At 64.9% G+C, this 25,639-nt stretch overlaps 1 protein-coding gene across 1 annotated transcript; it reads right to left on the bottom strand.

The window, feature by feature from the left end:
• Nucleotides 1–849: 849 nt before the first annotated feature.
• Nucleotides 850–23,160, bottom strand: FIBCD1 (fibrinogen C domain containing 1). The gene is made up of 8 exons (XM_056108930.1): nucleotides 22,892–23,160; nucleotides 22,247–22,359; nucleotides 16,919–17,395; nucleotides 15,139–15,298; nucleotides 14,808–14,944; nucleotides 6,308–6,404; nucleotides 1,479–1,658; nucleotides 850–1,128 (listed from the first exon to the last, which is right to left on the bottom strand). The coding sequence occupies exons 2-8, from the start codon at nucleotides 22,316–22,318 to the stop codon at nucleotides 869–871; spliced, it is 1,383 nt and encodes a 460-aa protein (XP_055964905.1). The 5' UTR covers nucleotides 22,319–22,359; nucleotides 22,892–23,160; the 3' UTR covers nucleotides 850–868.
• Between the last annotated feature and the right edge of the window lie 2,479 nt (nucleotides 23,161–25,639).

Here is a 25,639-nt window from a genome sequence, read left to right as displayed (position 1 = left end):
TCAAGCCCAGAGCAGAGGTGCAGAAACTGCTCTGGGGGAGCCCCACTGCCCAGGGAGGCGCGGACGGACACCCCCGAGCCCAAGGGCTCCATCTCCGCAAACGCACGGGAATGGGAGCGCTCCAGGTAGGGGCGTCGACTCCCGCAGGCAGCTGCGCCCCAACATGGTCTGACTCGACTCTGAGCACAGTCCTGGGCCATCGGAACCTCTTGACCCTTGACCCCACAGGTCCGAACACTCGCTCCTCTGCCAGGACCCCGGGAGCGCCCTGTGCGCCCTTCTCGGTGCCCCCCGCAAAGTGGGGGTCGCGCGGACGCAAACAGAGCTGGAACAGACCCAAGTCGGAACAGCCGGAGTTTGGGTGATCGAATTTGCTCTTTTTCCCCACGGCAGAGGTCGGTTGGGGGTGAAGGACAGTACGAAGGTGACTGACACACGCCCTTAGCCCGCCCCGTGGGACTTGATGTCGGGGTGAGTCTGGCCCACCCAGGTGGGTGGGTGCCAAGTTCGAGCAAGCCGCAGCAGCAGGGGACCAGAGTTGGAGGCAAGACGGTCCCGGGAAGGAGGACGGGGCCTGACGGAGGCGGGGCTGTCGGCAATGGGCGTGGCGGGCGGGCGGGGCCTGCCGGAGGGAGCAGAAACCAATTTGGCAGGGTGGGGCTGTGGGGCGGGGCTTTTGGCAGTGGGCGGGGCCTGTCGTGGGGGCGGGGCCTATGAGGCTTTGGGGGCGGGGATGTTGGCAGTGGGCGGGGCCGGCCGTGGACCCATAGGGCGGGATGCGGCTGTTGGCAGTGGGCGGGGCCGGCCGATGGGGGCGGGGCCGTGTGGGCGGGGCCTGGTGGTGGGTGGGCGGGGCGTGGGCGCCGAGCTAGTGGTCCTCTCGGACCGGCCGGATCTTCATCTCGGAGAACTTGAGCGAGTACTGCCAGCCGGTCCAGGAGGACCACTCGACGCCGTCCGCGTAGGAGGTGTGCGCGCCGCGCAGGTACTGCCCGTTGAGGTTCGACGTGTGGCAGTTGCGGTACCACCAGGCGCCGCGGTAGAAGGCGGCGCAGTTGTTCTCCGAGTGGTCGCTGTCGCGGTCCTTGGTGGTGAACCTCATGCCGCTGTGCTTCAGGAGCGAGTCCCCTGCCGGACGCACACGCGGGAGTGGACTCGGGCCCCCGGCGCGCCCCGCCCCCGCGCGCGCCCCACGCGTCCCCGGTCCACTGGGGGCCTGGGTCTCTGCAGCCCCCAACCCTCCTCCCAGCTTTCTCATTCGCTCCTCTGCTTTCTCTCCCGCAGAAACCCAGCTCGCGGGGGCTGCAGCCACAGGTCCTTAGAGGCCTCTCAGAGCCCCAATCCCGGTGTCCGCCTTTCTGGCTCTGGCCTCACTTTTCACATCTGCAATATGGGCAGATAACCCAGGGGCGCCGGTATTGTGGCTGGAATAAGGACCAGGTGGAGTCAGGGTTCCCCTCCGTCGCCTGGGGCCTGACCTGCAGTGCCCGAGTAGTCCGCGACGGTGAGCGGGTACCCGTCCTCCTCGGGGTCCACAGAGAACAGGCCGACGCCAAAGCTGCGGTAGTGGGCGAAGGCCGTGCCGTTGTCGAAGTCCTCCAGGTCCACGTGCAGCTCATAAGTGGCCTGTGTGGTCAGGGCATGGATGCGCCTCAATCCTGCAGAGCACGAGAGTATGGGGGGACAAGTTGGGGACCCCAGGAGATGATGCCCCCAACTCTGTCCATCAGCCTCGACCACTTCCTCCTCCCGGCCGGGGGCTGGCAGGAGCCCAGGGGGACCAGCAGCGTCTCCTGCAGGTTTTCTCAAAGCTGCGAGTGGGCGTTTTGGTGGGAAGACCACAGGCTGACAGGTGTCAGGGGCTGCTGGGGAGCAGGCGGCAGGGACCTCCCTCATGTGCCCCCTCGGCTCCAACCGGGTGGTTCTGCTCTCGCTACAGCTCCCAGAACTGGCCTCTGAGCCTCCACACAGGCTGTTCCTCTGTTCCCTGCTCCTCGCCTGGTCCCCTCCTGCTCGGGAAGGCTGCTGGTGGTCAGGCTGGGGCGAAGGACACCCTGGCAAGCCCCTGTCAGTGGGAACTTCTCTGTTTCTGCACCTGCCGGGGGCTGACCACTCATCATGACAGCTCACCTGTGAGGTTTGACGGGGCCTGGTGCACAGTAGGTGCTCAATGCATGCTGGCATGGTGGATGAAAAGCCGACACCTGTGTCCATGATCTGGATTTGCGCCAATCCAGACACACACACACACAAAGACACACACACTCAGACACCCATACACACTCAGACACACATGCAAAGACCCATACACACACTCAGACTCACACACACATTCAGTTCTACACACACACTCAGACCCACATACACAGACCTTCATACACACAGACCTTAACACACAGACACACGCACACACTCAGACCCCCCCCACACACACTCAGACCCATATACATACTTAGACACACACAGTCCCACACACACATTCAGACACACACACTCAGACCTTCACACACAGAGACCCTCATACTCACTCAGACACACACACACTCAGACACACACACACGTACAGACTCACAGACATATGCAGATACACACAAAACACACAGACCCACGCCCCAACCCACTTCCCCCAGCTCGTGTGGCCCACAAGAGGCTCAGCCAGGCCTCCCCCCTACACATGCGCACTTACACGCGCACACACACACACACACACACACACACACACACATTCTCACATACCGTGCTTCCCTGCAGTCTGATCACCTCCTGATTACAGGGCGCCTTAATTAAGCCTCACAGGTCATCAGCGGCCGGTGACACTTCACAGCCCCCCACCAGCCCCTCCTGCCCCCCTGTCCTCTCCAGAGCGCTGAGCTCTCCCGCCTCACCCTGCTCAAGCTCGGGGACCTGGAACTCGGCCCGAGGCAAGAACTGAGCCGGGTCTCGGGGTCACCGGCTTGTCCCTGTGCCTCTCCTGGCAGGGACCCAGGGAGGAGACAGGCACTGAGAGCTGTGCGGAGGATCCCCTGCTTTGCTCTGCAATACCCTGCCCCTGGGGCCCCACTCTCGCTCACGGGCCGGGCCTGAGGGGGCCCACGCCGGGGGCAAGGTGCTAAGCCGTGAAGGACAGTCAGCTGTGCCACCTGGCACAGGTCACACTTGCTCTGTCTGAGCTCTCGGGGCCCCGTGCAACTGGGATCAGCAAGTGCCCCGAGCACTGCGCCGCCTTGGGCAGCTGGGGAGGAACACCCACCCAGTCCCCCCAGGGCCAGCAGCTGTGGGCAACTGGACAGATGCCTGTGGTGCCACTGCCCTGTGCAGACGGGCACAGACAGGCCGGGATTCTAGCCTGGGTGCAAGTTGGGGACGGGACGGCAGGCTGGGAGCACGGGAAGGCCGGGACTCAAGCCGGGGCTCACGGCTCAGGTGGCCAAGCTGGGACCTGACCCCACCTTGCCCAAGGCGTCCTGGCTGTATCCGGCTCCCGCAGGGTGCCAGAAGGTGCCCAGCTGCCCGCCAAGCGCTCAGGAGCTCCCAGGGCCTGCCCCAGGCTCTGTGCCACTGTGTGAATCTGCCCCAGGTGCCGGCCCAGAGCCACAGGAGGGCGCCGTCACACTGGGGCTGGAGGCTGTTCCACTGGGGCTGGGGGCCTCCTCTCGGGCCTCCCCCAGTCCCATAGCCCCTCCCCCCTGCTCCTGGGGTCTCTCGGGCCTGTGCTAATGAGCCTGTGCTCAAGCCCCGCTGCTCCCCCCCATGGTGCCGGGAGCGGCCCCACCCCCACCCGAGTCCAACCGCACAGAACATGAAGGCGTTGTAGGTGGATGAAACAGAACAAACACAGCCCCCCCCCCTCCGCCCCCTGGAAACCTCACACCTCCCGCAGCGAACTCGAGCCAGATGAAAGAGTCGAACCCGGCACAGAACACAGGACATGGAAAACGCTCAGGCTGGGCTCGGCCGTCCAGGCCCACTCCAGTCGTGCCCAGCGTCACTGCCCAGCGTCACGCAGGGTCTGTGCCGGGCACGGCGAGCGGCTCCTGCCTCTGTTAGAAAGAAAATCGGGCCCGGGGCCAGGGGGATGCAGGGCGCAGATCCCAGGAGGCGAGAGGGGACAGGGCGAGGTGACGCCAGGAAAGGTCAGCCTTCTAGGAATGGGCAACGTGTCACCAAAGAACAGCCGGCAAAGGAGAGTTGGGGGTGTTGCAGCGACCTGTCCAGGGGCAATGACCTTAATATGCAAAGAGTTTCTATGACTCAATAGGAGGGGCAGCGCCCTGGTGGGGGCACCGTAGGAGCAGTGGGGACGGGGGCGCGTGCGGGGCTAGGCCAGCCCACGTCCACGGGAGCCACATTCTCATTCTCCTCAGGGCCAGGGCTGCCAGGAGCTCATCAAGGCCCCACAAGCCTGCCGCCTGCTCAGGCTGTGGAGATTTCAATTAAGATGCAAAGTGCTCGCCCCGCTGCTCCTGGTGGGCGGCGCTGGGACGCCCCCGGCCCACCCCACACTGCAACTTCTCCTGGCTTCACACCCTGGGGGGATGGGGCTGTGTCCCCTCCAGCACTCAGCTCAGCAAGGGCCTCGAGGCTCAAAACTGCAAATCCTGTGAATGCACACACGCACACACTCACATGTACACACACACTCAGATACACACATACACATACACACCCTCACACACAGATACACGTGCACATACACACATGCACACATACACATATACACACACACATACATGCACACACACACTCAGACACATACACACAGACACATACAGACACACTCAGACACATATACACTCAAACCCACACATACACAGATACTCACACACAAACACACATACACACTCAGACCCACATACAAAGACCCACACACATACTCGGACTCACACACATTCAGTCCACACACATACTCCGGCTCTCACACACACAGACACACACACACTCAGACCCCCGACACATACTCAGAGCCTCACACACACAGACCCACATACACACTCAGACACACACACAGTCCCACACACGCGCACACATGCATAGACTCACAGACATGCAGATACACACAAAACACACAGAGGTCCACATACACATACAGACCCATGCAGACCCACTTCCCCCAGCTCGTACGGCCCACAAGAGGCTCAACCAGGTCTCCCCCTACACACACACACTTACATGCACACACTCAATACACACATACGCTCACACACACACACATACAGGCTTATGATGTGTCACTGCCAAATGACATCTTTCGGGGTCTGTTTCCTTACCCCTAAAGGGGGGCCCAGCAGTGCCCCTTCCTGGCCAGGCTATTGGGATCCCGCACGTATCTTCTGCCTGGTGCCCTTCGCATGCCCAGGTGGTCCCCCGGAGTCCTGCCTCCAGCCCCCACCCCTTTTCCTGGGTTTCTCTGCAGGCCTGGGGGCCTCCTGATCCCACTGTGCCCAGACCTTGGCTCTCAGCCCACAGGCGGTGCCCTGCGGCCACAGCCCCTGCTGAGCCCTGCCACTGCCCCCGGCCTACTGGAATGTTCTCTTGGACCCTTGCCGGGGAGGGCCAGTCATGAGGGGCATCGTGTGAAGACACAGTCTGCTGCCCGGTGTCTTCTCCAACAGGAATAGGCAGGATGGACGGTTCAGGGTGTGCATAGGAGAATGTTCTAGAATCAAATCAGGTCACGGTTCCACAGCGCTGGGACCTCTGAAATCGTGCGGCAGGGCTGGGGCGTGGCTCAGCACGGCATGGGCTTTGTCTGTGGGAGACCCGGGTTTGGCCCCCAGCACTGCCAGGAGTGATCCCTGAGCAATGATCTGGAAATGGCCCCCACGCTCTGCCGACCCAGTTCAACCCCCACCCCCCAATAGCTCCCCACACAGTATTAGTGGTGATCCCTGAAGTAGGGGCGATCACTGAATGCAGAGCCAGGGGTCAGCCCTGAGCATGGCCAAGATGTGGCCTAAAAGCTAAAACAGACCCCCCCAAAAGACAAGAGAAACACCCCAGATCCTCATGCACCTCCGGCCACAACCCCCTCCCCCAAATAAACTGGCCCGACTTGTGCTGTTTAGGACTGTTTCTCTTCAGAGTCAAACCTTCCAGACCCCCTGGCCACACCAGGCAGGGCTAGACAGCAGAGTTCTCTTCCGGAAGCAAGATCCCGGGTGCCCCACTGTCCTGAGCACGGTCCCCAGGACCAGGCAGTGTGAGGGTGCCCTGAGCCGCCTGCGTGCCCAGCTCACCTCCTGGGAACCCTCCCACCTGCCCTCCCCACCACGGTGCCCACCGGGGACGCAGACGCCTGGGTGCTCACCTAGCCAGTGCTCCCCTGTGAGCTTGCCGAAGCCGTCCCGATAGGCCTCCCAGCCGCGGAAGAAGTTCACGGAGCCGTCCTGTCGCCGCTGAAACACCTGTGTATGTGGGGAAAGTGAGCACAGCCCCCCCAAGCCCCCATTCATGGCTCTGCTGCTGACCCGGGGTTCAGATGAGGCAAGGGGGTGTGGAGGTTGCTGTGGGACCCCTGGTGCCTCCAGCTTGGGCCTCGGTTTCCCCACTCCTTAAATAGGGGGGCAGATTCCTCAAAGGTTTCCCCGGGTTAAGAGAAGTTGGGACTGGGCTGGGGCTATAGCACAGCGGGGAGGGTGTTTTCCTTGCACGCGGCTGACCCAGGTTCAATCCCCAGCATCCGGGATGGTTCCCCGAGCACTGCCAGGAGTAATTCCTGAGTGCAGAGCCAAGAGGAACCCCTGAGCATCACCGGGTGTGACCCAAAAAGAAAAAAGAAAAAAGAGGAGATAAACTGGGACTGAGATCAGAGGGGTGGACACGGAGACGGGGGTCCTTAGCCCCCACGGAGAGCCTGTGTGCAGTAAGGAAAAACAGAAGCAAACGGAAGCGTGAATTAGCTGCTGTGTGGAAGGAGTTGGTGAGATGCAGCAGCCCCAGCAGAGTCAGGAGAGGGACGGGCAGAGGACCCCTCGGGTGCCGGGTGTGGGAGGCAGACCGGCCGGGGGCAGCAGGGCTGGGGCTTCGAGGCATGTGGGGGCCTGGACCATGGCGGGAGAGCTCAGGTCTGAAGTCCTGCGGGGCGCAGCCTGTGAACCATGGAGCCTAAATCAAGATGCAAACTAGCCCCACTCTCTGCGGTGGTTCAGTGTGGGGACAGCACCCAGCCGTCACAGAGGGCACTGTTTAACGGTGCCCGGGGATGCTCGAACCCGAGGCTCCTGCATGCAGAGTGTGTGTTCAGGCAAGCCCACTGACGCCCCCGCATAGACGGGCCCCCTCTCAGCCTCCCCGGGCGTGAGCCGGCGGCCTCTGCACCTCATTTTAATAACATTCTTGTTTTGGGAGCCGGGGATCCCAGCAGTTAAATTGCTTTGAAACAAGCACCACGCCAGCCAGGCTCAGCTGCCGGGGTAGTTACGAAACCCGCTGACAGTCCCGTTCCTGGGGGTCCCTCGGCCCTTTCTGGGTAACAAGCCTTCCCCTCCCTCTGTCTCGGCAGCCGGCCCGGCCCTCCTGACTAAGCACCTTCACTCCTGAGGCTCTGCGGGGGGCATCTAGACCATCCTCGGGGCTTCGCTGGGCATCGGGGTGCGGGGAGACAGCGTCTGCCTCAGTCTCCCCAGGTGGGCTTTGGCCCACACCCAGCCGTGCTCAGGGCTGACTCCTGGAGGGGGTCCCCAGGAAGGCAAGCGCCTCCCCTTCCCCACTCACCCCTGGACTGTCTCCTGCCTCCCTCCCGCCCCATCTCTTGCTCCTGCTCCTCAAACCCGGCCTGGCCTCGCTCTCACGGAGAACGTCCACACGGCAGGGCCAAGGCCGAATCCTGGCAGATGTTTGGAGCCCCTGGGTGGGAGTGGGAGGGCCCAGGGGAGGCCGGGGGGTGGGGGGCACAGCAGCCACAGATCTGTGACTTCCTTCTTTCTGAGCCTCAGTTTCCCCATCTGTGAGTTAGAGATGGCGGCACCTACTCAAACCACAGCCGTCACTGGGAATAAACTCGGGGCTCAGCTCTGGCCCCCCACTTCCCTCCAGTCCCCCATCTCTTGGAAGGATTCAAATACTCTATGAAGTACTTCCCAGGGAAGTGGTTAGGAGCAGGCTGGGGAAACTGAGTCAGGGCCACCATCCCGCCACCTGGCTGGAGGCTGATATGAGGGGGGACAGGGAGCAGGCTGGCTTCTGGTAGAGATTTTGGGCTGACCCTGGAGGATGGGAGGGGTCCTAGGCCGTCGCCCTCCTCCCTCACTGCTGAGCACTGGGTATTATTACAGCCGTCATTGTTGTTTACCTCCTGACCAGGGGAGTCTTGCAGGCCCTGGGCAAGACAGGTGCCTTGGAAACTGGACAGAGGGGCATGAGGGGGTGCAGGAAGCAGAAGGGAGGGCAGCTATTGGAGCCCATGCTATGGAGCCTGGGGAGCCCGCCCCGGAGTGCATGGAACTTTCCAGAAGGACAGTAAAAAGCTCTGGTTGTGTGGGGCTGGGACCAGCTGACCCACTGCCGGAGCCCTCAGCACCAGGCCCGGGGCCTGCCCTGCCATGGGTTCCCCTCGGGGCCAGGCCTAGCTGCCCCTGTCCCCACTGAGCCCCCCCCCAGGTGGGGTCAGTGATGGCCGGGCTGGACGCGAGTGCGGGTGTGCCTGGGCCCTGGGCAGCTGCTGATCGAGGCGCGGCTCTGGCGGCTCTGGCCACAGCTCAGCACTTCCGGAACGTTCGCAGACGCAGCACTTGCACTCGGAGTGACGAGGCACGGCCAACCGCCCCCGGGGCCCCGAGTCTAGACTGTGCCTCGGAAAAGGGGGCGCAAAAGGGGGCACACAGACTGGCCAGGCTCAGGGAAACGCCCCGGACACCCCGACAGGCCGATGCCAGAAACCCAGGGAGGAGGCACGAGCGAGGGAACTCGCGGAGCGCAGCTTCCGTCTGCCTGGCCTCAGCCACTTCGGATTCATTTTTCTTTTGTTTGGGGGCCACACCCAGCCGTGCTCGGGGCTGATTCCCGGCTCTGTGCTCAGGGATCCCACCTGGCGCAGCTCGGGGGACCCTATGGGGTGCTGGGGATCGAGCTGGGTTGAATGACCGGATCGAAGCCCCCAGCCTGTCATGGGGCAGGAGGCGGCTCAAAGGGGCGGAGCAAAGGCTTTGCCCGTGGGATGTGCAGGCTCCAGGCGGCAGCCGGGGACCCCCAGACCACCACAGACAGCCCCATCGCCTGTTTGCACCCTAAGAAACCACAGAGCCACGGCCTGGGTGCCAGCCCTGCTCCTTGGGGCTCCAACGTGAACTGCCACGTTCCTGGGCTCCCCTCCCTGCCCGCCATCCTGGGGCCCTGGGGGTCTCGGATGCTGAGGCCCAGGCCTGCTGCAGCTGTGGCTGCAGGCTTCTGGGAACAGCTGCCCGGAGGGAGGCTGGTGGCAGCTGTCACTGCGGGGCAGGAAGACCTTCAATTACAGCGCAGTGATGGCGAGGCAGGAAGTGGGGGAGGGGTGCAGGCACCAGGGACCCTGCACAGCCCCGACTGCGGGGACAGCATGGTTCCACCAGGGCTCAGATCAGCCTGGTCACGCCCCCAGGGTGCGGGCGGCCAAGTCCTTGCTGGTAAATGCCATGCACACCGGCTCGCCGGGGACACAGACGGACACATGGACACACACGCGCCTTCATGGAGTCGCTCCTTAGAGCCGGGCGCGTCATGGTGCCCAAGTGCCGCTGGGGGTGGGCGCTGGGGCTCCCTGTGGGGGTTATGGGGCTCCGCTCTGAGGGTTTGGGGCTCCCTCTGGAGGTTGGGGGGCTCTGCTCCGGGTCTGGGGCTCCCTGTCAGAGTTTGGGGGCTCTGCTCTGAGGGTTTTGGGGCTCCTGCCAAGGAGGCACAGTCCACACGGCCCTGCGGATGGTGCTGGGCAGGGTCGCTGCAGAGGAAGCGGCCCCTGCACCAGAGCTGGTGGTAGGAAGGGTCCCAGGGGCCGGCCAGTCCATGGCTGTCAGCTGTGACCCCCGGCCCCATGGAGACCAGGTCCTGGGTCACACCCAGGCCCACCCCCCAGGGCACCGACTACAGGACTTATACAGGCTGGACCCCATGTGCCTCTGTGCGGCCGGACCCCCGGGCCGGTCCCTGGCCACCCTCCACAGCTGGGTGACGGGCTGCAGTCAGGCAGGTGGGGGACAGCTGCCTGGCGGGGACCCAGGGCTGAGGTTGGGGTGCACTGGGGTGAGAAGAGGGAGATGAGCACGGGGGCCCGGGTTGGGTGCCCGCTGCTCCCTTGGGCTTCACCATGGCTGGGGGGGTCAGGGCGGGCGGACATCCGGGCAGGCATGTCCCTCGCCGCACGCTCTGCGACTCTCCCGCTAATGAGCGGGCAGTGCCCAGGCACTGGCTGGCATGTGTGGGCTACAGGGGCCACTCTGGTCCTCCTCAGGAGCTCCCAGCCCAGGAGAGGCGGGGACGTGGGCAGCGGCCGCAGGGCTGCCCAGTCCCCAGCCTGTCACTTCCCTTCATCTTGGGTCTCCGGTTCCTCATGCGTAAAATGGGGATTGATCACAGCCCCCAGGATCCAGCGATGGTTAAACATGTGGGTCGATGCAGGGCGCTGGATGGATAAATGGCAACAACCATTAACAACTGCTGAGCATTCACAGGAGGAGTCACCTGCCGGGGCAGCAGCCCTGGAGTAGTCCCGGAGGGCTTCCTGGAGGAGCTGCTCTGTTGAACTACACTTGAGCAGGGCTGTGGGATGGGGGAGGTGGGAGGTGAGCAGGTCCCAGCCTTCAAAGCAGGTACAGTGGGGGTCATCCACTAATGCCTCAGTAAGGTCCCTACAGGCAGGTGGCCCTGGGCAGTGACTGTGCTTAATTCTTGCTCAGAAGAACTTGAGCAGGTGCTGGAGCCATCGCAGAACAGGTCGGGTGCTTGGCTCAAAAGCAGCGAATCGGGACTGGAGCGAGAGCACAGCGGGTAGGGCATTTGCCTTTCACACGGTCGACCCGGGTTCGATTCCCAGCATCCCATATGGTCCCCTGAGCACCGCCAGGAGTGATTCCTGAGTGCAGAGCCAGGAGTAACCCCTGAGCATCGGCTGGGTGTGACCCAAAAAGCAAAAAAAAAAAAAGCAGCGAATCGGGGCTCGATCCCTAGGACCCCCTAGGGTCCCCTGAGCCCCACCAGGAGTGAGCCCTGAGAACAGGACCAGGAGTCCGCCCTGAGCCCCACCGGGGGTGGTCAAAGAAGAAACGAAAGAATTTGAGAGTCTAGTCAGGGCAGGAGAGCTGGTCTAGCGCGCTGAGCGCTCTCTGCCCACCGAGTCCCGGTTTCCATCCCTGGCACCACCTGGTCTCCCAGCACCACCAGCGTGTCACCCCTGAGCCTACGAACAGGGTCCTCCAGACACCCCCAAAATAAAAATAAAGAACTCTGTGTGCAGGGGCTGGAGCGATAGCACAGTGGGTAGGGCTTTTGTCTTGCACACGGCCAAACCGGGTTCGATTCCCAGCATCCTATATGGTCCCCCGAGTACTGCCAAGGGTAATTCCTGAATGCATGAGCCAGGAGTGACCCCTGTGCATTGCCGGGTGTGACCCAAAAAGAAAAAAAAAAGAATTCCGTGTTCTCCGTGTGCAGGTGAGGGGGCATCTAGAGGCAGCCGTGCCTGATGCCCGCACCTGAGTCTCTCTGGGCAGCGCCCAGGGGCGCGCGGGGTGTAGACACACGCAAAGGCTCCCAGTGAAGCTGGGCTGGAGTCTCAACACGCAAGCCACACGTGAGCCACGGAACCTTCCTGGGCCTCAGTTTCCCTGCACGGTCCTTGTTTCCGGCTGGAGTGGGGGGAGGGGGGCCCGGCCCCATTTATCAATCTGGGCAGGGCCAACACAGCGAAGACCTGACTTCAGGGTCCCAGCTGCTGCCTGCAGGGGTTTGGGGCGCTCCTCCCTCCTCTGATGTTCCCAGCCAGGGGAGGATTTTCCTCCTGTTGGAGGAAGACAAGATGCCAAGGGCGCAGTGGGGAGGGGGTTTCTCCTACAGAAGAGCCCATTGGGGGGGTGTCTGAGTCGGGCCCTGCACAGTGCGGGGGGAGGGGGGCACAGTGTGGAGGGGGCGGGGCAGCCGGGTAGGAGAGGTTGCATGCATGTGTGTGTATGTGCATGTCCGTGTACCAAATGTGCTGTGTACACGTGTTATGCACGTGTTATGGGCATTGTACATATGTGTACATGTGTGCATATGTGTGTATGTTTGTGTGCAGGGGTCTATGGCCCTCCCAAGGGTGAGGTGTGGAGAGAGCCCATTTCAGGGGCCTGTGGATGCCCCTGGGGGGTTACGGTGCAGGGGGGGGACCCCAGGAAGCCCCGACAGGCTGAGAATGGAGTCACATCCCTCTGCTCCTGGAGACCCCTCCCCCTCCCTAAGCGGCACCTGGGGGGGAGCCTCTTTAACCCCTAAATGAGAGCCTTGGGGTGAAGGGGCCTCAGAGGCACCCAGACGGGCCACCAAGAGCACGTAGATGGCTTGGGGACCCCAGACTGTGCATCCTCGCTGGGACTGGGGAGTCACAGGATCATGGGGGACCCTGACCTGCCCATGCCTGGGGGTCTAGTGGGGGCCCTGAGACCAGAGTTTCCAGCCCTCTGTCCCATTGCACCCAGCTCCCGACTCCCACAGCCATGCCTGCGTCCCCTATGGGGGGACCCAGACACCCGTTACCTGCCCCTCTCAGGCTGTGCGCCCAGCAGAAGTGGCCAGGACCCCCCCTCAGCCTCTGGGGGCCCCCACTTCTGCCCCTTTGCTGGGACTCTGCCTGGCACTCGCCACCCCTGCTGGTGCCCCTGGAAGAGGCCTTCCTTGCTCCCCCAGGCCAAATGGGGGTTTCCCCTTGGCCCCCACCTGGGTCTGCACCATTCCCGTGCCAACCCAGTCACAGCTGCATGGGGGGGGGTTAACACGTGCCCCCCCCACCATGTGCCAGCAAGGGTCGCAGTCCTCCAGAGCCGGCCTCTGCAGCTGGCGGGGACGGGGGAGGGGGAGCACCGAAGCCTGCCCCCCTCCCTTGCTCTCCCCGTGCCCGTCCTGCTGGGCCCCGGGGTGGAGGTGGGGAGGTGCGGGGTCCAGCCCAGACGCCAGCACCCGCGTGGGCCGGCGGGGGCCACTCAGGCGGGCATCTGAGCCAGAGCTAAGGAGGATGGATGGTGCAGGCGCCCACCGCGGGCGGCTGAGCGACCCAGAGGCTCCGGGGTGGTGAGACGGTGATGGCGGCCGGCAGGCGTCTGCCCGCATTCCTCAGCCCAGGCCCGATGTACAAATGGAGATTAACGCGAAGGGAGATTCGCGTCCGTCAGGGCCGCACCAGGCACGCAGCGCCCTCCCCGCCGAGTCCCTGGCCGGTCTCTGCCTGGAGACCCCCACCTGGAGTTGCCCATCCCCCTCTCCTAGCTTTCTGCGCCCCCCAGGAGGCCCCCCCAGACCCCCCGCAGACGGCGCTGGGTGGAGGCCAGTGTCTCACTCCCCCATCACGTCTGTCCCGGCCCTAACTCTGATTTCTGGGCTCGGCTGCTGCTCCCCCGCCTGCCAGCCCGCCCAGGGGTCCCTGAGGCCGCGATCGTAACTCAACTGTCCTGAGTTAGGGAAACAAAGAGCTTCGCGCCCCCAGAGGCCGCGGCTCCTGTCTGTGCCAGACGCTTGTCTGAGCCTGCATGGTGCTTTCCAGAAACTTCCATCACGGGTGGGGGGGGGAGCTCAGTGGCGCCTTCACTGCCTCCTGAAGGCGGATGAGGCCTCAGAACGGCCCCACCCGGCCCACCCTGGCCTGCCCACCTCTCCCTCCATCCCCCTGCTGGACGGATGCAGGACAAAGGGCCATGCTCAGCTTCCCGTCACATGCGGACTGCTCCCTCCAGAAATTTCTGCCTCTGGGGGTGCACGCAGTGTTGGCACGGCTGCGCTCACCCAACCACTGTGCCCGGGAAGCTCAGGAGTCAGGCTGGCACGGTGGCACAGGTTGTTCACTGCTCAGGTGGGCCTTGAGGCCCTGCCTAGGGCCTTGGCTTGCACCTATCCCTGCAGCCCTGCTCAAAGTTCCCCTGACCTTGCACATAGTCAGCCCTGGGCGGCAGGGCTGGCTCCCCAGGTTGGGCCAGTGCCACAGAGCCGCGCACACGGGGTTGCGTCCACGGCCGCAAGGTTCCGATGTGCGTACGTGGTTCTAGAGCCCACAAGGCCGCTTTGGTGGACACAGTGACAAAACACCACAGACCCGGATCCTAGTGTTCACTGCGCGGTGCTGGGCACAGCCACGGCCGGGCCAGAGGGGTGGGGGTCCATACCTGTGCCAGGCAGCCCCCCACGGCTCCTCTGCACCTCTCTTCCAGGCTCCAGGGAAATTCTCTGCCCTCCCCTGGCTCCCTCCCGCCCCCCACAGGAAGCAGAGGGCAGTGCAGAGGGGCAGTCACAGCTGCTGGCCTGGACCCGGCACCCAGGGGTCTCTGCTCCCCACAGCAGCGCCCCTCATGGGCACACACCGTTGTGGGCCTGACCTCACGCTGCCCACAGGTTTCTGGGCAAATCCAGCCTAGCTCACGCCCACGAAAACCACAGCCGGGAGTGCTGGGCTCAGAGAGCAGAAGGGGCCAGGTCCAGGCTCTGACCCCAGCGGGGGCGTCTGCCCTCCACCTGCCGCTTTCCGGAGGTGTGGAGATCTTCAGTTTTAGGGGGCCATCGGACCCCAGGCAGGCCAGGGCCAAGGCTGGCTGAGGGGCTGCTGGGAGCCCCCCCTGAGTCCCTGCATGTCCCCCTGCCCCCGTGAGCCAGATACTCACCGTCCAGCCACCGCCGTCTGTGCGCATATCGCAGTAGACCTGGAAGCCGGCGGGGTAGTGCGTGGGGAACACGGAGTACACCCCGTCTTCCTGCTGGCCGCCCAGGAGCACGTCCAGGCAGTCGCGGGGCCGAGGGCCTGGGGCAGGGGGAGCCGGTCAGCGCTGAGCCTGCTCTGCCCCACCCGGGCACCCTGCCAGGTTCTCGGCCCCTCTGCCGACAGGACAGGGCGCAGGCCGGCTTGGGGCGCCTGGTGCGCGGACGGGGGTGGGGGTGATGCAGAAGAGCGGGGTGGGGTCTCCTGGAGAAGGTACCCCCATCCCCCAGACTCACCCCCAGGGCAGCTCCGGGGCCGCAGGGCCCTGCCCGGGGCTCTCTGCAGATCCGCCTTGGCGCGAGGCCGGCCCAGTCCACGGTCCCGCTGCAGTGTGTCTAGGACGTCGCCGATGGAGCTCGCCAGGTGGGCCACGTGCTCCTGGCTCTCGGAGAGGAGCTGTGATGACAGAGGGTGCAGGAGCTCAGCCACTGCCCCCCAGCACAGGGCACGGGACCCCAGTGACGGTGGCACCTAGCCCCAGGCATGGCCCCTGCTGGGCAGGCCGAGGGCCCCAGGGCCTGGTCCCCCCATCACCCACTCAGTTACTGGGACCGTGAGACTCAGGCAGCTTCAAACAGGACGGGGACATGGGCCCGTCCTGGTACTTCCAGGAGTGAGTCCAGAGCACTGGGCCAGGAGTAGTCTTCAAGTGCTGCTGTCTATATCCCCCAAACCAAACAAAAGCCCACCCTCCCGAAACTGGGGACACTGGTGGCGGGAAACATGCTCTGGCGAAGGGACGGGTGTCGGGACATGTACGACTGAACCCCGGCCACGAGCAACTCTGGAACTGTGTATCTCATGGGGATTTGAGAAACCTAACATCAACCCTCTCCAATGAGGGTCCGCCCAGGCTGGCCTCGGGACCCCACATGTGGACACCAACGTGAGTGGCCCCACCCTCTGCCCCCCCTCCCCGCGAGCTCCCCACTTCCTCAAAGTAGACACAGGGTGCATGGCTACAGTGTTGGGGGTCCGAGCCTCCCTTCTGAGGCAGGGGCCCAGGCCACCTCAAACCGTCTTTACACAGCTCGACTGTCGCCCGCTCCATCCAAGCTCTGATCTCAGGGGCTCAGTCACCTTTGCCTGACCTGGCCAGACTCAACACCGAGAAGCTCAGGGCCGTCAGCCTCACTGCAGTGGCCAGCAGACAGGCCTTGGTGTGGGGGGGGGGAGCTGCAGGTGACCCTTGGGACGGGGGTCGAGGGACTCCTTGGTTAGGCTCAATTCTGGAACTGTGTATCTCACGGGGATTCGAGAAACATAACATCAATGGCGGATGCAGAGCCCGCAGCCGCCTGGCTGGCGACGGGGCAGAGAGCGAGAGCAGCAGAGGGGAAATGCATAGCTGGGACATCGGCCTTGCCCGCAGGGCACCAAGGCGGAGTGGGGGGCAGCCTTGGTGATGCCTAAGCCCCTCTGTTGCACCCCCAGATTGGAGCCCTGCTCCCCACTTCCTGCAGTGAGAGTGCACACACAGCGGCCCTCACCTGCACCAAGGGATCCGGTGGTGTGGAGCCCGAGTCCCCGAGCCCCACTCCTTCTCCACCGCCAGGACAAGCAGAGGGAGGCGGGGGTGGGGGGAACCATCGGATGGGGGACATCAGGAATCTACTTCAGGATGGGTCCCCCAAGCACCGCCAGGAAGTGACTCCTGAACACAGGGCCCTGGAGGAAGCCCTGAGCATCGCTGGGTGTGGCCCCAGAACAAAACAGGAAACAGGAAACAGCTCTTGGGAGCCCCAGCTGGGCCTCCTGCATCCCTCCATCAGCTGCCCTGAGGGTCCTGACCCCGGCCCCTGCTCCCCACAGTCCTCTGGGGAGCCCGTCAGGCCCTGCTGTGACCTGCGCGAGGATCCGGGGCCCCTGGACAGACGGACAAACAGCGCAGGGAAAACTGGGCTGCTATTCGGCTTTGCTGCGATGGGTGGGACAGTCCGGCAGCTCCGGGCTGTGGACAGCAGGCGCCGGCCACCCCCGCAGCCCCGCCCCCGCCCCGCCCACCCGGCGCCTCACCTGGATGAGGTGTCCCTGCTCGCTCCGCAGGGTGCTCAGACCCTGGCCCAGCGCGCCCTGCCCCTTCCGCAGCTCGGCGCACTCCGCCTGCAGCTCCGCAGCGCGCGCCCGCAGTCGGGGCAGCTCCGAGGCCAGCGCCGAGAGCAGCTCCCGCTCCTGAGGGCCCCCCGGCCGCCGGGCCTGCTGCTCCGTGAGCGCCCGCAGCACCGACGTCTGGGCGTCCTCCAGGCGCGAGAAGCCGTCCGCCAGGTCGGGGCAGCGCGGGTCGATGAGGATGCTGAGGCCCGAGCTGTCCGCCCTCTCCACGGTGACCAGGGCGCTGTTGGGGCCAGCAGGCCCCGTGCTGACCACGGGCGGGGGAGCCGAGCCGGCCACGCGGTTGTGGTTGAGGAACAGCATGGCCCCCGTCACAGCCACGGCCAGCAGCACGGCCAGCGACAGCAGGACGGTGCACAGCACATAGCCGCAGCTCGGCCACTGGCGCCCATGGGATGCGTGGACGAACGGGTGGATGGCGGGCAGATGGACAGACATATGGAGAGACGGACAGATAGGTGGACGGATGGACAGATGGACAGACCAACAGGTGGACAGATGGAAGAATGGACAGACAGATTGAGGGAATAACAGACACATGTATAGATAAAAGAGTAGACAGACAGATGGACAGATGGACAGACGGATGGACAGATGGACGGGTAGACGGATGGATGGAAAGATGGATGGGCAGATGGACAGACAGGTGGATGGGCAGATGGATGGACAGATGGACCAACAGGTGGGTGGATGGATGGATGGATGGATGGACAGATGGACGACAGATGGACAGATAGATGGATAGATGGATGGATGAACAGGTGGATGGGCAGATGGATGGACAGATAGACAGAAGGACGGACAGACAGGAGAGAGAGAAGGGACAGCGTCAGGAACAGGGCTGGGTCTCCCACTCTGCTTGGGCAGCCCCCGGCTGGACACAGCCCCCAGGACCACCCTTCTCGGGTGTGGGGGAGTGGTAGAGAGACCACAGACCCCTGATGGAGCAGGAGCGAGAGCTGCCGTGGATGAAAGGGAAACTGAGGCAGGGAGGCCGATGTGGTGGGCACCTTGGCACTTAGTTTCGCACTGTCTCTGGCCTGCCCAGGCAGGCCTCCCCCGTCCCAGTCCCCAACCCCCGAGGTGGACAGCAGGGCCCCTGTGGGAGGCGCTGGGTGAGGGATCCTCCCTGGCTGAAGCTCTAGGCCCATACGGGTGTAAGGGGGCAACAATGACCCGCTGCTCCCTGTGCTCCAGGGACTGTGGGGGGTGCAGGGGGCAGACCCGGGAGGGCTGTGTTGGGGACACTGATGTCGCTTAAACTCATCGTGCAGATGAGGGGAGAGGAGAGCTTGGGGCCGGGGGCTGGTCCTGGGGGGTCATCTTCCCTGTGGAGCATCCTGTTCCGGAGTCAGGAAGACGCACCCACGGGCGCCAACACACCAGCCCAGCAGCCTCAGGGCATGGAACAGCTGCCTGTGCGCCGTCTGCCTGCCTCCTCCACTCCCCCTCACAGAGCAGCAGGAGGAAAGGGGTCGCCCAGCCTTGGACGGGAGAGAGTGGGGGTGAGCCCCCCAGAAAAGGAAGAGGCAAAGGCAATGAAGAGGGGTGGCAGGGGAGTAAAATCTGGGCCCTGGCAAAGCGGGCTCCCATGGCAACCTGTGGTTCAAGGAGTCGGGGGAGGGCGCTTGGAGAGCAGTCCCAGGACCTTTGACACCTGGGGAAACTGAGGCCCGGAGAGGCACTGGGGCACTGGGGCCACAGTCCCTAGACCCGATGGGAAGGAAAAGGGTCCCTGCCAGGGGCTCCCAGCCCCCAGACCCCCAAGGAAGACAGTGCTCGGGGTGAGACCTGGGAGGGGCTCAGCGCAGCAAGGGGGCCAGACCCCAGAGGCCATCCCCCCCCTGCACCCTTGTCCTGCTCCCGCTCGCACATCTGGGGTCGGGGACCAGGACGCCCTTCGCCAGCTCCGAGGAGGCGCCCCACACACAGCTCGCTGGGAGGACAGGGGGCAAGGGCAAGCCACGCAGGGGACTGAGCCGGGCACTGCAGGGGAGTTTCCAGATGGTTCCCTGGAAGGACCGGCCCATCTCCCCACACACTCTCACGTTCTCACATGCGTGCAATTCTCCCACACGCGTGCACACACACACTCTCACATGCACGCAATCTCCCATGTGCATGCACACACACTCTCACACCCGTACAATCTCCCACGCACACACACACTCTCACACGCGTGCAATCTCCCACTCTCACACACACACACTCTCACATGCATTTAGTCTCTCATTTGCACACTCACACACATGCAATCTCCCACGCACACACACACTCTCACACGTGTGCAATCTTCCATGTTCACACACACACACATGCAATCTCCCACACGCACACAGACTCGTATGCATGAGATCTCCCACTCACACATACACACACTCTCACATGCATACAATCTCTCATTTGCAAACACACATAACACACGCAATCTCTCTCATATGCATACTCTCATGTGTGCAGTCTCCCCCCTACACACACAATCACACATTCACACACAAGCAATCACACACACACACACACCAATACTCACAACTGACACACATCCTCCTAACCTCCCACACTCACACCACCCCCTTGCCCGGGTTCCCCATCTCCCCCAAGCCCCTCCTGAGCCCAGATTTGGCGGAAGCCTCTACTGAGGAGCAGCCAGGGGGCCCCCAGACTCCCCCCACCACTGAACTAGACCCAGTTCCAAGGGGCGTTCCAGGCCCGCACACCAGGGTCCCAACTTCAGACCCGCTCCAGCTCCTGCTCCGTGGGGCACCCTGCCGTCAGGGTGCCCCTGGCTGGAGCGGGAAGGGGGCGTGCCAGTGACGAAATCAGGACTGACAGGGTCGGGCAGGACAGCTCCGGGCAGGAGTGTCCTGCAACCCTCAGGGCCCGGTGCTGTCACAGGAGCTGCACCCGGGGGTCACCAACGCGCCGGACAGGGGCCTGTGCAGCGTCGCACCCCCCTACCCCTCACCGGCTCCTCCACGGTCCCCCTGTCACCCCGCCCAGGGTGGAGACGAGAGCCAAGAGGGTGTGGGGAAGCCAGGAGCCGCCCAGGCCCGGGACAGGCACCCGGGACAGAAGCCTCGGCCAGCGGGTAGGGCACTGGCCTGGGACTCGGCTGGTCCCAGCTCACTCCCCAGCACCGCCCATGGTCCCCTGAGCACAGAGCCAGGAGAGGCCCCTGAGCACTGCCCGAGTGCTCCACCCTCCTGCTGGGGGCCCAAAGCTCCCCCCTCTTTCCCTGCTGGGCCGAGGGGGCAGGAAGCCACACAAGGGGTCGAGCTGTTCAGAGTGCACCCGGCCTTTAAAGTCTGCAAAACACACCATCCGCTTGGCTCGGGGTGAGGAAGCAAGGACTGTTGGCCCCATTTTACAGATGGCAAAATCGAGGCCGAAAGAGGGCAGGTAACAGCCAGAATCCCACAACAGGTGCGTGGCTGAGAAGCCTTGGGGAGCAGGAGGCAGGTAGGCCAGCCCGACCTGAGGGGGCAGGTTCCCCATGCACGGCCCTGGAAAAGGTCCATGTTCACACCAGCCCCCAGAGGCAGGCGCAGGCAGGCAGCACTGCAGACAGGCCGGGTCCCTGCGGGGTGACGTGGGGCTGGCGCAGCTCTGACCTGGCGGAGACGGGGATGAGTCCCCAGGGGAGCAGCCCAGTGAGCTGGCTCCCGAGGGCAGGAGTGGCACTCGCTGCCCGCCCCCCACCCCTGCAGCCCCTCACCCAGGCGGCCCTGGCTCCAAGCACAAGCTGCACTTCCAGGCACCTCCAGACGCCAGTGAGACCTAGAAAGGGGGTGCAGGGGCCAAAGGGGGCTCCTGAGGGAGGAGGAGGAGGGGTTAGGGGTGAGACAGTGAGTTCAGGACCACACAGACTAAACACTGCCCGGACTTCAAGATTCAACCACGGGGATGCAGGGGAGGCTTCCTGGAGGAGGTGGCATTTGAGTAGGTTTTGAAGTGTTTGTAGGTTTCCGTGTGTGTGTGTGTGTGTGTGTGTGTGTGTGTGTGTGTTGGGGAGTTTGGTGGAACCAACAGGATGAGAGAGCAACGGCTTGGGAATCGGGAGCCCACGTGCATGGAACTGAGAGGTGGTAAATACGCCTCGTTTCCACGGAGGTAAAACTCCCCTGTGAAGGGTAGGGCTCTCGCACCTGCAAAGGGCACTTTTGTCTGAGGAAGGACGGCATGGACAGACCTTAACGGGGTGCCAGGCCCTGGAGCGCAGAGGGAGGCCTGGGTCCCCTGCTAACTCGCACCCGCAGCCTCTGACCCACTGTCTGAGGGGAGGGGAGCCCCAGGCTGCAGAAAGACCGGAATCTGCTGGAGGTGGTCCTGGGGTAGCCGCGGGCTGGGAGAGAGCTTGACAAACTGGGGGCGGGGGCACAATGCCCTGACCGCAACCCAGGGCAGCGCCCCCAGACCACAGGCAGGCCCCTGCACCCCAGCGCGCCCACCACCCCCTTCCTGCGGCTGCCACGCGCCAGTTCCTTCCCCAGTGGCATCTGTCTGGGAGAAATTTGAAATTTAAAATGGTGGGGCGGGGGGAGTATCACCCTCCCTCTGGCAGCAGGCAGAGCGATTTCAGCCCTTCCCAGCCCCCTGCCCCTCCGCTGATCAACCCTGGGCACCCCCTTGCTCCCCTTTCCCACACCCGGCACCCTTCAAGCCTGGCCTTTGCCCTCGAAGGGCGGTGTGGGCACACTTGGAGCCCACAGTCTGGTTCAAATTTCCGCAGCACCCAGGCAGGGGCAGCCCCCAGCACCCACGCCCCCTGTGCACAGGGGGCTCAGCCCCTCTGTACTGTCCTGACCCAAGCAAGGATTGAAGAGACGGTGGCAGGCTCCTCCTGAGGGGATCAGAGGCGGGTGGACACTCCGCAAGGGTTACGGTGTCCATGGCAGAGGGTGTGTGTGTGTGGGGGGGGTGTCAGTGGTCCCCCAGGGGGCCACTCAGAGAATTGCTGGTTTCCACTCCCTCCACACCCCCGACTCCAGGGATCTCTGTGGGCGCAAGGGGAGGGTAACTCCGGCCACGGGGCCGGCCCAGGAGCAGCTCGAGCCCCAAGTTCAAGGCCCCTCTGGGGTGCAGCGTCGCCGCAGCTTCCCGAGCCTTGGCGGGGAGTGGGGAGTTGGTGCGTCCCCAACTCCGGCCTCGCGCCCGCAGCGGCCCTGGCCCGGCGGCCGCCGACCACCGCGCCCACCCGCGCCCCCAGTCCCCGCGCCCCGGGCTCGCGCGTACCTGCGGCTTGTCGCGCGGCCGCTCCTCAAGTTGGGACGCGGCGCCCACGGCTTTCCAGCGCTCGTTGACCATCCTCGGGCCGGACCGGTGGGGGTGCCCGGCGAGGCGCGCCGCTGCGGGAGCGCAAAGGCGCCCGGTGGCCGCGGGCCCGGCGCTGCCCGCCTCCCCGCCCCGCGCCCCCGATGGGCGGCCGGACCCCGGGCGGGCGGGCGTGCGCGGCTGCGGCTGCGGGTGCGGGTGTGCGCGCGGGGTGCGGGGCGCGCGGGCGCGGGAGCCCCGGAGCCGCCGTCCGCCCGCGCCGCGCCGTCCCCGCTCCCGCGCGCCCCGCGCGCTCCTCGCCCGCCCTCCGCCCGCCCGCCCGCCCGTCGCCGCGGCTTTTTGTCTCGGACTCTGCCTTCGCCTGCTCCCGCGACCCCCTCGGACACACGCGCGCGCACCCGCACCCGTGGGAGGGAAATTCCGCCCCCGCCACGCAGCCCAGATGAAGGGGCGCAGAACCGGCCCCCCGGGTCCCCCGGGCGCGCCCGGAGGGCAGCGAACAGCCGCAAGCGGGCCGGCTCCCCCCGCCCCGCCTCCCGGGCTCCCCAGAAGCCCCCCGCAGCGCCCCTGCCCAAACTTCCTCCCCGGCGGGACTCGCCAACTCACCCTGCGCGGGGGGCGCGGCGCCGGGCGGACCCCCAGGGCGCCCCCTCCGGGCCGTCGGCGTCTCCCGGGCGCGGGACGCGCTCCTGGCGCCTCCCCCTGGACCCTGGGCTCGCCCCGAGCGTCGCCGGGCAGCGGGTGGCGGAGGCCGGACTGCGCCCCCTGCAGGGCCCGGGGCGAGCGCGGGGGTCCCCGAGTCTCCAGCCTCCTGGGGGCGCCCGGGCCGGGGTGCGGCGGGCGAGACGCTCGGGGTCCAGCCGCTCCGCGCCCTGCCCGCGTCGGCTCAGCCCGCGCCTCCGCCCGGGCCCCGGGAGGCAGGAGCGGGGCCGCGCGGGGGGCTTCCGAGTGGCCGCTGCCCCCCGCCGCACTTTTCCCGGCGTCTAATCCGCCCGGAGCAGCCCGCGCAGGTAATTGTCAAAAGTCCTTAATCGGCGCCGGGAACCCGCAGCTCCCGCGGCTCCTGGCCGCGGCGCCCACGCCGGCCCCGCCGCCGAGTCAGCGCGCCCCTCCCCCGCGCTCGGCTCCCGCCCCCCGGCTCCAAAGCCCACACCCCCGATCCCCGCACCCACCCCCCATTCTCCCCGGAGCTGTTTTCCGGCTCCTTGGGGCGCCTGGGCCCGCCGCGCTGTTCCCTGGCACCGACTCGTCTCCCCCACCGGCTGCCAGTCTGTCCCCGACTCGGTCCCTGCTCCCGGCCTGCCTGGTTCGGCGCGGCACCGCGCGTGTGGCCGGCTGCGAGCGACCTGGATGGGGACACGCCCCGGTCCCGCAGACGGGTGGGGTCCAGGCGTCGCCTGGGCTGCCCCACGGGTCTGGGAGCCCGGGTGCAAGACGCTGTCCCCTGGCCACACCAGTCTCCTGCGGGTTAGCGGGCGCCCACGGGCCATCAGACTTGGGCCCTGGCCGTGGGGCTTGTATGGTCCTGAGCCTCCGGCTCCCCAGGAAGAGCGCCCTGTCTTCTCTCCGGCGTGGGTACCACCTCAGGGCCAGGAGTCAGACTTCCCCACGGCCACCTCAGGCTGAGCTCCGGTCCCTGTCCTCAGAAGGAACGGTGCCTCCACCCGGTCCTGTCTCTCCAGCCCTGCCCCCTGAACTGATAATGGAGGCTGGTGGGGTGCTTCGGGTAGCAGGGAGTCCAGCCTGCATTCCAGGTGGGCATGGAAGGGGAACTGGAGAAAGGGGCCGAGAAGCCGAGGAGTTGGTCCCGCCTGGATGCTGGGGAACTGGCAGCCCGGTAGGGGACCCCAAAGCAGGGGCAGGGGATGGTGATTCCCACCCTGAGCACAGCAGGTGCCCCGGGGAAAGGCTGGCCTTGGTACTGCTCCTGGCTGGACAGGTAAGTGTGGGCACTGCCACCCGGTGGCTCCTCCTGGCACTGTGCATCCTGGGGGGGCCGAGAGAGGGGTACCCTGGTCAGCTGGTCACCCCCCGCTCCGTGAGGAGACCCTGGCCATTTGCTCTTCACCCAGGGGAGGGTTCGGCCCTGCAGCAGGTGCCAGTGCCCCATCTCAGCAGCTCCCTGACGTTCTGGGGTCACCCGGGCATGCCTGACCCTTGGGCACTCTGGGGAGGGCATAGGAGGGAATTGGGTTCCGGAAGCGAAGGCCCACCCTGCCTTGAGAACATGCAAATTACCTCCCCAGAGGAATCATACCCCCCTTCCCACTACCCTTAGACCCAGCGGGTGTCCATGGAGCCCCAGAAGCAGCCGGACCCCCTTTCTGTCCCAACCTGCCTGGGACTGCCCCCCCCAGCCACGAGGCCCTGCCCCTTCCACACCCCGCCTGTCCTTCAGGGCCAGAACCCTCCCAGCACCGTCAGCTGGTGGACGGCCTGGCTCAGGGGTGCTGGCCTGGGCAGGGGGCGAGTCAGGGCCCAGGGGCAGGCATGTGGATGCTGGTCCTGGCTGTGGCCGTCCACGGGATGCCAGGCACTCACTCGACTGGCACTCCTGTGCCGTTCACCTGCATTGACAATCTGGTGCTTGTGCCCAATGGTGCCCAGAGCTCAGGGCTGTGCCCTGCAGTTCTTCGGGGCCCTGGAGCACCAAGAACTTGGCTCCTTTCACATTCATGGCTCCTGCTACTAACCACTGAGCTATCTCTCCGGCCCCAGCATGAGCCCTTATTGCTGCCACCCTCATCCCAAACCTATGGGGGCTACCAGCACCCCCATCTCATCAACACGGCAATGGAAGCCTGAGAGGTTAAGTAACTGGGCCACGGTCATACAGCAACAGATAAATGCAGATTGGTTTTGTGTTTTGGGCCACACCTAGTGGTGCTCAGGGCTTACTCCTGGCTCTGTGCCCAGGGATCACTCCTGGCGGTGCTCGGGGGACCGTATGGGATGCCGGGGATCGAACCCAGGTTGGCTGCGTGCAAGGCAAGTGCCCTCCCCACTATACTATCGCTCCGGGCCCTGGCTGCAGGCTCTGAACCCAGATCTGTCCTGCGGGACCCCTCTTCCCTCGGTCACTTCCGTCCAGCCCCCTGGTTGGGCTGAGCTGAGCCTGAGCCCCCCCAGTTGTGCTGCAGGGGTTCAGCCACCCCGCTCGCCTTTCGGGGCCTGGGGGACCTGGCCAGGCAGGAGCTGGTGTCCTCGTCCTCGCAGCCAGCGTCTCAGACTGCCGAGGGCGCTCGGCTCTTGCCGTCGGGCCGTTTCAACTTAACTCTGACAGCACATTTATCATGAAAAATAAATGTGTCTTGGCTTCCCGTGGCCTGGAACACGCGTGTGCGGTGATTCAAC

This window comes from Sorex fumeus, unplaced genomic scaffold (assembly GCF_029834395.1).
Source record: "Sorex fumeus unplaced genomic scaffold, SorFum_2.1 ptg000233l, whole genome shotgun sequence".
Lineage (NCBI taxonomy): Eukaryota > Metazoa > Chordata > Mammalia > Eulipotyphla > Soricidae > Sorex > Sorex fumeus.
Note: the sequence above shows the minus strand (reverse complement) of the source record. Positions and strands in the feature narration are given on the sequence as shown.

What these genes read in the sequence shown, in the direction of transcription:
- FIBCD1 (XM_056108930.1), bottom strand. Translation starts at nt 22,318, where the DNA reads ATGGTCAACGAGCGCTGGAAAGCCGTGGGCGCCGCGTCCCAACTTGAG. An exon ending in GGCCGCGCGACAAGCCGCAG is followed by an intron (nt 17,396 to 22,246) that starts GTACGCGCGAGC and finishes CATGGGCGCCAG; the next exon opens with TGGCCGAGCTGCGGCTATGT. An exon ending in GGACTACTCGGGCACTGCAG is followed by an intron (nt 1,129 to 1,478) that starts GTCAGGCCCCAG and finishes TGCGTCCGGCAG; the next exon opens with GGGACTCGCTCCTGAAGCAC.